The sequence below is a fragment of the Hylaeus volcanicus genome, unplaced genomic scaffold (assembly GCF_026283585.1).
Source record: "Hylaeus volcanicus isolate JK05 unplaced genomic scaffold, UHH_iyHylVolc1.0_haploid 12221, whole genome shotgun sequence".
Taxonomy (NCBI): domain Eukaryota; kingdom Metazoa; phylum Arthropoda; class Insecta; order Hymenoptera; family Colletidae; genus Hylaeus; species Hylaeus volcanicus.
Window position 1 is genome coordinate 201765 of NW_026533163.1, and position 15283 is coordinate 217047.

General features: G+C 32.7%; 2 protein-coding genes and 2 long non-coding RNA genes across 7 annotated transcripts; 3 read left to right on the plus strand and 1 right to left on the minus strand.

Moving 5' to 3' along the window:
- Positions 1-2682: 2682 nt before the first annotated feature.
- LOC128883560 (uncharacterized) lies at positions 2683-3400 on the plus strand. Its single transcript, XR_008459054.1, has 4 exons — positions 2683-2880; positions 2937-3013; positions 3074-3213; positions 3268-3400. It is a non-coding gene; the product is annotated as an uncharacterized LOC128883560 (long non-coding RNA).
- Positions 3401-3598: 198 nt separating this feature from the next.
- LOC128883259 (crooked neck-like protein 1) lies at positions 3599-7035 on the plus strand. Its single transcript, XM_054135436.1, has 16 exons — positions 3599-3798; positions 3861-3883; positions 3973-4106; positions 4159-4266; positions 4324-4426; positions 4519-4842; positions 4908-4993; positions 5095-5248; positions 5309-5611; positions 5670-5951; positions 6011-6109; positions 6165-6240; positions 6343-6398; positions 6448-6557; positions 6627-6690; positions 6747-7035. The coding sequence occupies exons 1-16, from the start codon at positions 3780-3782 to the stop codon at positions 6822-6824; spliced, it is 2019 nt and encodes a 672-aa protein (XP_053991411.1). The 5' UTR covers positions 3599-3779; the 3' UTR covers positions 6825-7035.
- Positions 7036-7402: 367 nt separating this feature from the next.
- LOC128883154 (uncharacterized) lies at positions 7403-14495 on the plus strand. Of its 4 annotated transcripts, none has more exons than XM_054135206.1 (29): positions 7403-7522; positions 7641-7693; positions 7801-8173; positions 8247-8376; positions 8431-8534; positions 8598-8716; positions 8774-8888; positions 9003-9180; positions 9225-9309; positions 9368-9419; positions 9487-9536; positions 9608-9816; positions 9866-10267; positions 10330-10422; positions 10487-10546; positions 10658-10878; positions 10938-11025; positions 11084-11191; positions 11243-11405; positions 11455-11578; positions 11636-11715; positions 11765-11998; positions 12060-12210; positions 12271-12319; positions 12382-13819; positions 13898-14014; positions 14093-14160; positions 14221-14307; positions 14361-14495. In XM_054135206.1, the coding sequence occupies exons 3-25, from the start codon at positions 7903-7905 to the stop codon at positions 13589-13591; spliced, it is 4296 nt and encodes a 1431-aa protein (XP_053991181.1). In that variant the 5' UTR covers positions 7403-7522; positions 7641-7693; positions 7801-7902; the 3' UTR covers positions 13592-13819; positions 13898-14014; positions 14093-14160; positions 14221-14307; positions 14361-14495. The 4 variants fall into 4 exon arrangements, with proteins under 4 accessions (XP_053991181.1, XP_053991182.1, XP_053991184.1 ...); XM_054135207.1 differs by having other exon boundaries at positions 14096-14160; XM_054135209.1 differs by lacking the exons at positions 14093-14160; positions 14221-14307; positions 14361-14495 and having other exon boundaries at positions 9234-9309; positions 13898-14016.
- LOC128883571 (uncharacterized) lies at positions 14000-14947 on the minus strand. Its single transcript, XR_008459059.1, has 5 exons — positions 14806-14947; positions 14646-14733; positions 14399-14580; positions 14209-14322; positions 14000-14140 (listed from the first exon to the last, which is right to left on the minus strand). It is a non-coding gene; the product is annotated as an uncharacterized LOC128883571 (long non-coding RNA).
- Between the last annotated feature and the right edge of the window lie 336 nt (positions 14948-15283).

Here is a 15283-nt window from a genome sequence, read left to right on the forward strand (position 1 = left end):
TACTAACACTACGTTTGTATTGCACGTTGAAATAAGAGAGGGTTTCGTTACAGTGCTTTCTATACTTTCTATCAATTGTCTGTAGGTAATGAGTTCAGTTGAGTCTAACACTTAATTTGGTTCTTGTAATTTCAATAACATGTCGTGTGTACAAGTAGTAGTAGTAATCTGCCTTTAAGCGAACGTTTTTCAATATATATAAAAAGGTATCCATACGTTTATATGTTGTTACATTAACTTTTTATTTTTGACATGTGAAGGTTTTTCATATATAAAGTCATAGCGTATTCAACTTATTTTTTTAAATATTTTGTATTGTGGATTTTGAAGGGAAAAATTTGCTAGAAAAAAAAGTATTACCTGTCCTTTTAATATAAAGCACCAAATGCTTACTTGATATAAACATTTTTTTTTCTAGATAAAACTATTCAGTTATGCGTGATTTACGGAAGTTAATAAACAGTATATCTCATTATCGCGTTCACGTGTACAAATGGTTTGAGTCGTACAGATGCGATATTTTATACAAACTTCCCATTTCAGAACCTTTTCCAGTAGCAAAACTATTTTTTTTTAATTATAAAGCCCCTACTACATTAAAAAAAAATATTTTATTTCGTGAATACATCTTGATTGAAAGAATGCTTCTTACTTCCTTAGGTACGCACAATAGCAGACCTCGCTCCAGTACAAAATATATTTAGCCTAGTAATGATAATTTGAACAAAGAATGTCGCTTTCGTTTAACAAATACTATCCAAGCTAGAGTTGCTTTTAGTTATACAGGTAACCTTGACAGCCTAGGTAGTTCCTTCAATACTAATCGTTTCAATAGTACAATTCGTTTTACTGATTGACTTACCTAGAATTGCACGGTTATTTTTAAATTAAAAGTTAGGTTAATGAAAGATCCAGGATAACTTGTAAAGGCATTTCTAGTGGTCGAGAAGCCATTCGCAAATACATCTATTGTGTGAAGGAACACGTTGAGTTTATAAGTTTATTAAATGTAGTGAATTGTTTTTGTTTATACCCAATCGAAACATGTTCGTCCTCACAAGAATTAGTTTAAAATTTTTCTTGTTTTCGGCATTGGTTCTATTAAAATAAAAATGGGGTTTAAAGAACAATAGAGAGATCTTAATGAAAGAAACAACATTGTTGGATTCCCGGGTGTAAGAACTCTGCTCGAATACATTTGGAGCTTGTATATCCGGGTTTGTAACTTATCAGGGTAGTGCATGTGTTTGTCTAGAATTCTTATGCTATTTATTTGTTGATGAAATCATTACAAAAAAAAAAAGTGTTCTTGTTAAAATTAAAAATCATTAGTTTTGTGTAAAAAAAATCTTGTAATTGTACCAAACAAAAAGAGGATCTTTGTTTTGATGGTTCATATTAAAGTAAAGTAATCAAATCAATGTCGTATATTTTCTAATAAATTGTTTTTTCTATTCCATAAACAATATATTACTTTGTGCGTGTTTGTCAAGCGGGTTTCGAACAAGGAATATATTTTAAAGTTGTTCGAGTCATGTAGCATATACATCTACATAAATCAAAAGTAGTATAAAAAGAAAAAATTTTCATGACGGAATAACTAACAAGTAGCACGACTTTTTCTTTGGGTTTTCTTTGTAATGGTCAACTTGTTCGGATATTTTATTGGGAATTCGGTACATATGTATGTCGAGACTGGGTTCGTCAGGCGGAATCTTGTGCATGTCATTGTGATAAGTAAAGAATCATACTGCTTTTTCACCAAATAGTGTAAGACATGTGATTCAGAATGCGTCTTTCTTAGATTGACTTTTCCAAGTGTACAGGGATAAGATTATTGTTATATGCTTGATGTTGACAATCTGCCACCATTGAACATTGTGTCAACCATTATTAAAGAGACTTGATATCATGATGAAAATGAGAAATATAATTCTACCAAACGGACATTCCCGGTTACAAAGGAAGAATCTTTAGGTCTAAAACGTGTGACCTAAATTTGTGTATTCTACGAATTTATAACATATTTACGCTTATGTCGGACCACTTTGTTCAGTTCATACAATTCTTTTGACCGTGTGGTAGACGTATGTTTTAATAGTATAACAATTCCGAATTAATTCAATAACCCTTAAAAGCTTTTAAGTATTTCATGTTTATTTTTTAACAGATGTCAAAACAACTCTATTTTAACGCATACGCCTTCTGGCAGCCAATTTCTGCGGTGAATTCATTTGAATGAACAAATAATCAAAATTCCTTTCTACATAAATTTATATCAAACTAACAAAATTTTACACTTTATCTTGAGTGAAAACTCGGGTGTGAAATTTTCACAGAAGATGGCTTATAAAACAAAACCTATTCATTTGTCGACGTGTACCCATTTAACAAAATCATCTTGTTAATGAAATTTTTTTTGCCTTGGTTTATATATTTTTCTGGACGCTATCCAGATTTTAAGATGGTTTTAAAGTCTCGTATTGAACACACTTGTTGTAAACATTTCTTTGCGTTACAAAGGATTTCACAAGTAATAATTTTCACTATAATTTAATTTTTTGTCGTGAATGGCTATGGTAAATATTTTATTTTAAGGAAAAAATTGTTATGATAAACAGATTAGGCAAAAAAAAATGTTTAATGAACTTTTGGAGCAAAAGGATTCACATACTTCTACTGCAGTGCAACAAATTACTTTCCGCTGCTTGACATCTGTATCAAACATGTCAGTTTGGGACTCTATTGTATCATATCTTTCGAAGTAATTTCAAAGTACGGTGATAAGTGGACTGAACGTATTTCTTTAAAGTTACAAGAGCATGTTTGAAAAAATGGAACTACAAAATATCTTGACCTGGAAGGCGTTACTTTGTTCTTGTAAAAAATTAGTTTTTATTAACTTGCTTTTTAACATACAAACCACGTAATTATAGATTTTTCAATGCGATTAAGTTTTTGAAGGTATATTAAGAATACTGGATTAACTATTGAAGATGTTAATGCTAGTCAAGTAAAATTATTTAATACAATGTTATCAAAATTTTCTTATAGTAGTCTTACGCTCTTTTAGTGATTATCTAAATAAAATCTCACTTTAATCTTAGGTGGTGTAAGGTTTTATGTAAAAATTGTAGGTTAAAATAAAAAAAGAGTGTCGTATTTATTATCTCAGTGCTAAGATAGATTCATCAGAGTGTAAAAGTCTTTACAGTAAGCAAAGAAAATCACAAGTTAAACGCGTCTCATAGAGAAATGAGTATGTAGGTGCTAAAAAGATTTCATGCGTGAAATCAACTGAAGCCGGTAAAAGAGTTTACCTACCAAACAATGACCTCATTTGATAATGAATTTTTTTTTGTGATATAATTAAATGAAACAAGCTTGAAACTTATAAAACTCATTAATTGAAAAACATGTTTTGAAAAAACTTGACATTTAGAAATAAAAAAAAAACTACTGTCAAACAATTCTTTTATAACGAAATTAGATTTGAATGATAAATAATAAAACATACAATGCAATCATATTTTATTTTATACAAATTACTTTTTCGATTGAAGGTGCGCTATTTGTTACTATGTGAAAAGACAATCAAAAAGTTGATTCACTAAAAATTCACATAACTGGAAGGAAGGAACGAACCTTGATCCAAGTGGCGCAGTTGTTTTAAAACAGCGTAAAGAATGCAATTTTTCAACTTTTACTTGTAAGCAAAAAGACAAAAAAGAGTTTTCTTTACTAGACTTCAAGACAACGTCTTTATTCACTTGGTGAAAATGTCAGTTATAAATTTAAGTAGGTTTTTGTGGAGAAATTTGTTACATTTATATTATTATCATGATGTCTATTGGGTACAGGCGGTGGCGGCGGAAAGCTAGCGGTAAACCATAATGTTTTGCTTTTTTTTTCAAAAAAAAATATTAAACGAATGAGCGAAACTTTGAGAATTGATGCTTGACATTGTGTTAGGTGAAAAACAAAACACCGAATCCTATCCAAGTCACTGCTGAACAACTTTTACGGGAAGCTGTTGAGCGACAGCAGAAAGAAGTCAAAGCTCCCAGACAGCGTGTTATGGATGAAGATGAATTAGAGGATTATCGGTAAACTGATTTTGTAATGAACGAAGCATCTAAAATGCTTTGATTTTCTTAGAGTGCGTAAAAGAAAAGAATATGAAGATGCCTTACGGCGTCAACGTCACAATTTAGGGATTTGGATTCGTTATGCAGAGTGGGAAGGTGCGCAACGTGATTTTCGACGGTACCCTTTGTTTTTTTTTTTCTTGTTTCTCTATCTAAAAACTGGCTATGTGCTCAGCGCTCGGTCTGTTTATGAAAGAGCACTCGTAGTGGATTTTAGTAATATAGGTTTATGGTCAAAGTATATAGAAATGGAAACCAAAAATAAATTTGTTAATTCGGTACAACTATTGTAATGCCAAAATTTTGAACTCATATACAATATTAAACAATTGTTCGACGATTGTAATAATGTGGTTTTTTTTTTTTTAAGGCACGTAATCTTTATGATCGTGTAACACAACTTCTTCCTCGAGTAGACCATTTTTGGATTAAATATACTTATATGGAAGAATTGCTAGGTAATTATGCGGGTGCTCGAGCGATATTCGAGCGATGGATGCAATGGGAACCTGAAGAAAAAGCATGGCTATTATATGTTCGATTTGAAGAGCGTTGTGAGGAAGTTGATCGAGCACGTTGTGTGTTTGAGCGTTTATTAGGTTGTCGTCCATGTCAAAGTACTTTTTTGAAATATAGTAAATTTGAGGAGAAACATTATAACATCATAAAAGCACGAGCAAGTTTTGAAAAAGCGGTATGTATTTTGAGTTTTATTAAAAAAAAAGAAAGCCTTGGACACTTACATTTTGTTTTTTTAAGATTGAAATTTTACCAGAAGAGTATTTAGATGAAAATTTTTTCATAAAGTTTGCTCAATTTGAAGAACGTCAGAAGGAATTCGAGAGGTATGTCTGTAGCAATTTTAATAAATTCCTTTTTCAATTTATTTCGCAACTAAAAAATAAGAAAATCTGATTTGTGTCGTAAATATTTTTTTTTTATTAAGAGTGAAAAGTGTGTTTGAACAAGCTTTATTACGTTTTCCTAAGGAAAAATGTAAGGAACTTGAAATGAAATATGTTGCTTTCCAAAAGCAAAGAGGAGATAGAGAAACCCTAGAAGCAGTTGTTATTCAAAAACGTCGTATTTATTATGAAGAGGTAAGTCTTTTTTTTAATGAATAATTAAAGAAAATAAACTTTATTTTAAACACTCATTAGAAACTTCGCAAATCCTCTAAAGATTATGATACATGGTTTGATTTAATCCGTTTAGAAGAATTGTACCCAGATATTGATCGTCTTCGAGACACATATGAACGTGCGGTCGCTCAATTGCCGCCTGTTTTGCAGAAAAAATATTGGAAACGCTACATTTATTTATGGTTGAATTATGCTTTTTTTGAAGAAATGATTGCTAAAAATGTTGAACGCACTCGTAATATTTATGACAAAGTGATCGAAATTCTTCCTCACAAACAGTTTAGTTTTTGTAAAATTTGGATCCATTATGCGGATTTTGAGGTATTCACAACCGATATTTTTTCGAAATTTAATAAAACGAAATTGTCATTTTCCTAAGATAAGGCAATTACAACTTGATCGTGTAAGAAAAATATACGGCCGAGCTTTAGGAGAATATGGCAAAGATAAAATTTTTTTAGCCTATGCAGCGTTAGAGTTAAGCCTAGGAAACATTGACCGTTGTCGTACTATTCATGCAAAATTTATTGAAAAACATCCAACCTCAACAAAAGCTTGGATATCGTTTATTGATTTCGAGATCAATTTAGAAGAATACGCAAGAGGCAAGGCTCTTTGTGAAATCGCAATTGATTTAAATACGGTGACGTTACCTGAAATGGTATGTAATAAGAATGTTTTTTTATTTTTATTATATCATTTTTTTCTTTTTTTTTTAAGATATGGAAGAAATATATTGATATTGAGGCCCAGCAAGGGGAACATCAACGAGTGCGAGATTTATATGAACGCTTATTAAAAATAAGTCAGCATTTCAAGGTAAGATTTTTTGGCTTACCTTAGAGTTATTGAATTAATTTTTATTTTACAATAGGTTTTCAAGGCTTACAGTACCTTTGAGTTTTCAGTTTGTCATAATATAGTACGTGCACGTGAAATCTTAAGCCGAGGTAAAAATGTGTGGAGACAGTTTCTTTTATTCTACAAGCTTCCATGCATCTAAAAAAAAATGAATTTTTAAAATTCATTGCTATGGCAATGATTTCTTTTAGGTATGCAACATTGTAAAGAAACAAAGAAAAATGAAGAAAGGAAATTCTTGATCGATGTGAGTCTTTAATAACGAAAAATTTAAAGCATTTTACATTTTTTAAAAGCATTTAATTTCTTTGGAGAAACAACATGGTGATTCTATTGAACTTCAAAAGGCTATTTCCATGAAGCCCAAGGCTATACGTATAAGGAAAACAATTAAAGAGGATAATGGGTAATCTAGAATGTTATTTCTTTAAATTATATGAGAATTTTATTACTTGCCATGGTTATATTTTTTTAGATTAATTCAAGGTTATGAAGAAGCTATAGAGTACCTATTCAAAGATGATGTTTCTCAATCAGCGGTAAAAGAAAAACGTCAAAAAAAGTATGTTCCTAGCAAACACTTTGTTTTTTATAGAATCTGGAGATTCTTGAAAAAGCTAAGGCATGGAAAAAACAACAACAACAACAAGAGATTATTTCAAGTTCTGCGTAATGTAAAATCTCTCCTTATTTTTATCCTCTCAATCAGTCTACTTAATCTATTTTTTTAAATAAAACAAGAAAGGACTTTAATAAGTTAACGAGTTACTCAATTGTAATAATACTTTATGTCGTTTTGAAGTAAAGGCTTTTTTTTTATTGAATGTCACGATAGAGAAATTGTAACTACATCTAACTTTTATTTTTCAATATAAAAATCTTTATACTAAGTGCAAAGTGAGAAAAATGAATGTTAACTTATCAAGTTGACAAACAAATAAAAGGACTTTTTTTTTGATGCTATAAAAAATGCAATAAAAAGTTTACGTTTAAATTCAACAACTGATCTGATTTATTTAAAAAACGAAACGATTCATGTTGAAACATAAAACGTCAATATTGTTCTATAGTTTTTAATAATAATGATGATCGAAAGAATATACAACCGTGTCCAGTTGTACGTTGTTTTTGAAATGGATAGTTAAATATTTGAAATGAAATGGTCATTTTAAAAAAAATAAGCTAAAAACAAGAGTCTGGTGTCACAGAAGAGTTTTGAGTGGATTCAAAATTCGAGTGACGAAGATAGAAAGACCTCCATTGTTATTTATATTGCATAGCTAACAAAATGGAAGAGGATATAACGCGTTTGTTTTTTTAAAAGAAGAGTGTAATTGTTGTTAGGCTCTTTATAAAGTGAGGATAATTCACGTACGTTCATTATGTCTAATTTTAATTGATTCATTTTTTTTTTTTTTAACAATTTTCTTTAAAAATGGTTTTAACTAAAGTTATGCTCATCAATTACTTGTATAAATTTCGTCTTCAGATTTGACTAAAAAGTTTGAAAACATATGATTCTTGATAAATTTTATTGTCATGGTAAACTAATGTGCGTCGTGTAAATGTTAAATAATTCATTTTGTTTTTTTCGTTAAAAAAAATGTAACATTCTTAATAAACTATTTATTTTAATTTTTTGACTGCAGTACAGTGACCCGTTTAGGTTACATCACACCAACGCATACAGCTTTAAAGACGCTGCAACAATCAGGATTGTCTAGCCATTTTTTTAAGAAAACCATATTAAAATGAAGAAAATGTTAGAATTATCGGATTCTCAATTTAGCAATCAATTCAAAAGTCACTCCAAGAATCAGTTAAAAAAATATTTCGAAACGACAACGAGTGGAGAAGAATGTAACGCTAAAAACTCTGATGCGATTTTTGAGAATCACGAATGTGAAACAAGTCAATCTAAAAAGCTTTTTGATGCGTTTTTTTTATTGCCCGAGAATAATCAAAACGCTCAACAGAAGCATACAAAATGTCTCCCTTTTTCTAAAAAATGTGACAGTCTGGGTAAATTATATCCAGTTGTAGACTCAATTTATGGTATAAAATTCACTTGTATTGTTCCCAATTTCAAACGCAGAACAAGCTTCAAACAACTTATTTCCCTCTGATAATCTGTTCCACAATAATAAAACTGACGAACTGGATGATCATTCGAGGGAAATGCAACTTCAACGAGGCGAGAATTCTCCTTTATTTTCTTGTCACGGGTAATAAGTGTTCGTAATAAAAACATTTATTTCGTTTAACTGTGTTGTTTATAGAGGTGATACTAACAATTCGCTTCAATCGTCAGTTTCAGACTCTCGATCAATGCTTCCGTCCCAATCCCCGCTCATTCCGTGCTTCATGGTGATTCAAAAATTATGTAGGTTATTTAAAAAAACGTTACACTAGAAGTTTTTTTTAATAATCTGGCAATATTGGACAGATTTTACAGGTGTTCCCGAATTGCTTTTACTACGTGACATTATGTATCCGTTACAGGGAATAGATGGAACTTACATCAAATATCATTCTGGGTCCAATTCATTTCTTGTGCGGCAAAATGTAGGGTGTCTTAAACGTTTTTGTTTCATAAATAAACAAGAATGTTTTTTTTTATAGATTGTTGTTAGTACTCCTGTTCGAGTTCTTGTGTCTCGGTGTTGTAAAATAGGTTGCTACTACCGTTGTATACGACATCATTTAGAGCCTACCGATTCCTTTAAAGATATAGCATGTAAAATTTTGTTTTCAAAAGTTCGCTGCTCTAAAGTGACGCTACTTTAGACTATTCATACATTCTTTTCTTAATTGATATTTTGACAATGTCATAATAACATGAAATTTGTAGGTGTCAAAAATTTAAGTAGCTCGAATTTGACGTCATCACAACATATAATTCAGCCACCCCTTACATCTCTTCTTCATCAATCCTTGCAGCAATTCGTTCATAAACATCTGTCCATTTATTATAAAATGCTAGCGTACATTGAAAATGAAATCGTCCGAGCTGGAAATCAACCATATGGGTAATATTTGATTTAGACACTAGCGTAAGCTTTTTTTTTTTTAGAGAGACTAGTCAAACGTTTTCCCTTCGAAAACTCCTGTTATACTTACAAAAGCCAACGGAAAAGATCGCTTTGTTAGCGTCTATCGTATGTCATTTTAGCGAAAGGAATTGTTCTGTTTAAAAGTTTTGTTATACTGCTCTAGATTCAAGCCACCCAATATATTAAAGGAGGTCCCCTTCTCTCAGTCGTTTTTGGTAATAGGAATTTGTGATGACAGCGAATAAAAACATGCACTTTTAATTTTATTAATGTTTCCTCAAGACAATTCTAATAATGGTGATACTGAGAAAAAGGCACTCATGAATAATATGGTAACGTCTCTTGTGTCTGTCTTTTTTATGACTCTGGAAAGAAAAATTGTCTGTATTGTTTTTCTTGAAAGTTAGAAGAGTTACAAAATCCTTGGTTGGATATGGTTTATCAATGGGTTACAAATGGTGTTTTAATGGATCCATGTGATGAGTTCTTTATAAAAATCCATTTAAATGGAGCGTCGGTTTCACATCCTACTTCTATAGACGAAATGAAAGAGCCTTGTACACCATGTGATGCGTCATTGACACTCGACCCCCTTTTTTACTGGAAATACGGGTACACTTCACGAATTACAAAAGCGTGTGTATGTTTTTTGGGGTCTCAGGCACAACGTTCGGCTACACCTTTTGCCCGTCTATGTATCCAATGAGTTGACATTTAAGATTGTGTATGCAGGAAAGGCTGTAGCGCTTGCCAAGTGTTTCATGTTTCTAGAATCAACTTTTCAAAAAACTACTAATGTTTTTGATTCGTCTTCAAGAATTATTGATATTCAAAAACAAGTCTTATGTCGTGACGATACTGTGTCGAAACACTGTGAAGAGCCCTTATTTCAAGTGCCGCTCGCAGATATTTCCAATACTGACATTTGTAGAACGGATCATGATAAACATTCCCTTATGCTACAACATTTGGCTGGCAAACAACTGGATTCCACCAGCATAGTGCGTCATACTTTAGGGTCTTTGTCTGATTTTAGTGAACTACGGTATACAAAGAGTCTAAGGTAACATAAAAAAGCCTCAAACATAACCATTCTACACAGTATATGGGTTGTTTAATCCTCAGTAAGCAGCAGACAACTCCTCTTGAATCAACATTTCAAAGTTTTTTGGATATGGAAAAAATGGTTCACCGGCTGTATTTTCATAATTCAAACGTGTGAGTGATGTCCTGTTATGACTCGTTAACCTGGTTAATGTCGACGTTGTGGGCGTTTCTGTAGTATTGTGAATCTGTTATTATACCGCTATCATTTACTTCAACACTGTGAAGCAATACGGTGGTATGTGAGAAGTAGAGAACACTGTTTGTAATCCATAACCTGTCGTTTTGAATACCTTTCTATATTGAAAGATAGTTGGTGCGCGTTTTCTAAATATGTTTTTCTTGTTAGCTTTCTATTTTTATCACAAGGGGATTTGATTTACGAACTTTTAACACTCTTTCATGGAAGTTTCACAGGAAGTTCGTCTCCTTATAATAGCACTCCACATAATCTTTCAAGACACTTAGTGAATTCTACAGCTTCCTTCAAAGGATGTTCTTTGGCTGAACCAGCACAGCATCTCACACTGCACGATTTACGTTGCTGCCTTGATGTTGCTATCGCCTCTTGTACGTTATTTCTAATTGAAAAGAAATCAAAGCTGGTGGCGGCAACTATGTTTTTATAGCTAACGCTCAACACCTCACTCAAGAAGTTCTAGACCGATTTGAAGTCACGAAACTCAGAAATACACGTTTACACTATAACCCATCAGGGTATTAGATTATCGTGGGCTTTTTATAGGTTTTTGTACACTTTCTGCATTGTTTTCAGTTGGGAGGTTGTAACTTTTAATTATATTGTATGTCAAAATCCCGTTTCCTTAATTCTTGATGAGAAATCTATGCAACGCTACAGGCAAATTCATAGCATGCTGTGGAGGTATAGAATCCTATTTGTATAGTATAGAAAATTATGTATATCGTTCTTCAGAACACAGCGAGTGGCGTATTCTCTAAATCTCTTATGGCAAAATCACATACGGACATGTCGCCGGGGTATACTGAGTTCTTTACCTTTTTTTGAAAAACGCGAAAAAGCATCTTCTGAGCCAGTCAATGAATTTTATTTAGATGTACACTGGGCCTTGTCGAAAGTAACAGCTAGCGTGTACACAAACTGTTTCGAGTGTTACTATTTGTTAGTGTGAAAGCCTTTATGCTGAAACAAGTCACTTTATGCGAAATATCCAATCGTTCTTTATTGATGGAGTTATTGAGCCCAGCTGGAAACAATTTGTTCAAAATCTTTATCAGCTTGTGACGCAAGGTAAGAAAGAATTGTGTGACCCTTTTGTTTGACTTGAACATGTTTTGACTACTTTAGCAGAACAAAGTCCGTGTTCCCGTATGTCCCAGGTTGATCTAATGATTGAATGCCACCAAAACTATTTAAACGATATGCTGGTACATTAAAAAAAAAATAATTTTTAGTAATGGTGTGTTATCACAATAGACGGGGTTGTTTCTTTCGGATGTTCAAGGAGTCAATGTTGAGTCGAATAATGAGAGTGCCTCGTCCACAATGAACTCGCATGCATTCACTACTTTGGATCTACTGCGTCATTCATGCTCTACCTATGAAATGGATGAAGAATTTTCCGTTTTGAAAGAACCATCATTCCCCAACGCAACGTTGGAACTTATATTGAAGCTTGAAAATTCTATTTTAACATTTATCAATTTATCGGTAACTTTGTCGACAAAATAAAGTCGCGTCTTTTTTTAATAAAAGACATTATGCAATTTAGAATGACATTTTTCTTAGTCTGTATAATTATAAACCCCCACGTATTGATGCTACGAAACTTAACAGCCTGGAACATATTTCTCAAAAGTTTAGGGGGTTTCTTATTGACTTTCTTAAACGTATTAATTCGTATTCAAGGCTTACGGCACAAGGTACTCTACAGAAGCCTCATTTTACCAGATGTTTAAAACGTTTTGAAATTTTTATGCTAGAGCATTTTATATGTCGAGGAAACTCAACTGTACACCAGGATGCTTTACGGTAACAATAGTTGATATTTTTTTTTTTAATGCATTGTTAGAGTAACGAGTAACTCCATTTAGAGAATTACTGTATCGACTTGACTTTAATAATTATTATGGTTCCGACTGGGAGCTTTACCGCCATCCCGTGGTTCGTCCTGTTTCCAAAGACTCGCACCTACTTTTACCTTTAAACGGTCAAACAATTTCTGAAAGCGTCAAACCATCCATTGACAAAACATTGTATCCCCTTCACATTTCCTTAAGAGGCGATTTACATCAAGAGCCTTTTCATGAAGACAATTCGATTGTCACAGCTAATCTTACTAAGTCATTACATGACAGTAACAATTTTTCCATGAACACGTCGACAAGTACACCTTTTAATAATGACACAAAACCTTCTTGTAGTGTTCAAAGTGCATTTCTAAAAAAGAAATGTGACAAAAATAAAAAGACCATGTGTAATGAACAACAAAATGTTAGGTCCCGCAGAAAAAATAATGCAGAGTTCACGACTCATCTGAAGAGTTTTCCGTACACTAACAGTAAGACATATGATCTGAATCTCACGAAAGCAGCCCCTTGGAAACGGTCAAAAGACATTGATGAAAATAAAACGAATTCTTTAGAATACAGTTCGTTTATAGATTCGGACGATGCCGCAACAAAAGAAATAAATTACGCGGAAAAAGTCTATACAGTTTCAGATAATGCTGAGCCGTTGGAAACATCGATTGGATCAGACTATGAACATTTTAATAAACATCTTCATCAGTTTAAGGATACAACACCAGCCTCTCAAGAAAGTCATACCGATGATATTTCTCAATTATATGAACATTTCGAGTCTAGTCACGAATCTCAACATGAAGAGAACAAATTGTGCAGTGGTGACGAGAACATTAGTAGCTTTTCATCACAAAGTTACTCATGCCACTCTATGGATAAAGACACTGAAACCTCTCATACTGAGTGTCATAGGAAGCTAGGGTCGATTAATCAAAAAACATTTAATCGTTTAATGCGGATGGATCATGACGACGTGGACCTGATTAAGTATCATACCATCCACAAGGATGGAAATTCGTATTCAAGTGAAGACACCAATGAATTATGGATGTATTTACCAGAAGATCATTATGAAGAGACAGTGTATTCAAATTCTCATTCGCCCTATTCTCACAATAAAAAAATAATTTCCCCCAAAAATGCTCCTACAAGACGTAGTTTGAAATCTCATAATCATAGTTTTTTTGGCAAAGGTTCAAGGAACCGTATACAAGATTAAACAATACTTAGTGTTTTTAATACATTGAATTAAAAAGCACCATATTAAATTTTAGTTAAAATGATGCTATTCCATCAAAATAACATCAGACATGTCACAGATGTACTTTCAAGCGTTAGAAAATCAATTGTATTTAAACTTTATTCATTTTGCACTTATCTAGGTAATGATGAAATAAAATTTAAATAAACAAAGTGGTTGACATTTTCAATGGCATGGTGAAAAGAGGTGAACAAAAAAGTGTTGCGTTGTACTTCATTTCACAGTCGGTTTGTGCGCTTTCAATAATAATTTCATGTGCGGTAGATCGTGCCAAAAGTACAAATCTAACAAATGTATCGATTGAAAAGGAAACAATTTTGTACAAAAAAAATAAAGTTGATTTCGTCATTGGTGTAGACGAAGTTGGTCGAGGCTGCTTAGGTAGAGAGAAAAAAAAACTGTTATAAAATCAAATTGTGCATGTTTAAAATTGTCTTTATTCACTTTTCCCCATTAAAGCAGGCCCTGTAGTGACATGTGCTCTCTTTATCCCTCTTCATTGTATGTCTGATTTGACACAAATTCAGGTTGTTGTTAAAATGCTTCATTTGAAATTGTGAAAAATGTTTGGTTACTTGCAATAAAAGGATTCTAAAACGCTAGATGAAAAAACAAGAGAAAATGTCTACCACCGGCTAACGACATGTTCTTCATTACTTTTTGAGACAGCTGAGGTACTTTGGTATTATCTGTACAACGCACAATGACATGGATCATATTTATTAAGCGTCTTGCGGAAGAGATCGATGCAACAGATATTCTCACTTGTACTATGGAGGCTATGGCAACAGCAGTATTGGAACTTATTGAGAAATTGCCCAAACTTCATCCTCAAAAAAATAAAATAAAATGTCATATTCTTATTGATGGAAATCGTATACCGCCCCGACTTTCATTGCTTAAGACGTTGGTTATTGGTGATCAAAGTATTTCATTAAACTATGAGGCTATTGTTAAAGGTAACAATTTTGTTTGAGTATTGCAGAAAACATGTAGCATCATAACGTATTACCGTAGGTGACGCTTCAGTCTTTAGCATTGCTGCCGCTTCAATTATTGCAAAGGTCACAAGAGACAGGTATGCGAATTCCGTTCAGTCACTTAAAAGTTGAAATAACAGTACCGTATTCGTGTTAAAGACAACTCAACAAATTAGCATTTCAATTTCCTACCTATTGTTTCGAGCGTCACAAAGGCTATGCTACTGCGGAGCATATTCAAGTATTGTATCACTATAATCAAGTTTTTTCGAGAAACTTTGGGTTGATGTGTGAGGAGCAGGCTATACAAAAATGTGGAATCTTGTCCATTCATAGATTAACCTTCCATCCTATTTGTGACTTTTTACTGGCTAATGATGATCTTTGGCCCGTCGATCGACAGCGCATTGTCGTGGACCCCCTACAACGACGACAACGTAAATTAAGCAATAAACTGAAATCTTCAAAACACCCTCGCACGCTTGAAAATTTCGGTTTCGTTGTAAAATAATTTTTTCCAATATATCCTATTTAAAATCTACTGTAACAATCTAAAAATGACAAACTAAATAGGGGCTTTTAATTTTTTTTTCTTCACTCTTACGTGTTATACATAATTAAAAGAGCTTTAAAGTCAAATGAGACGCTTGGAATTGGTTGTTGAACTCTA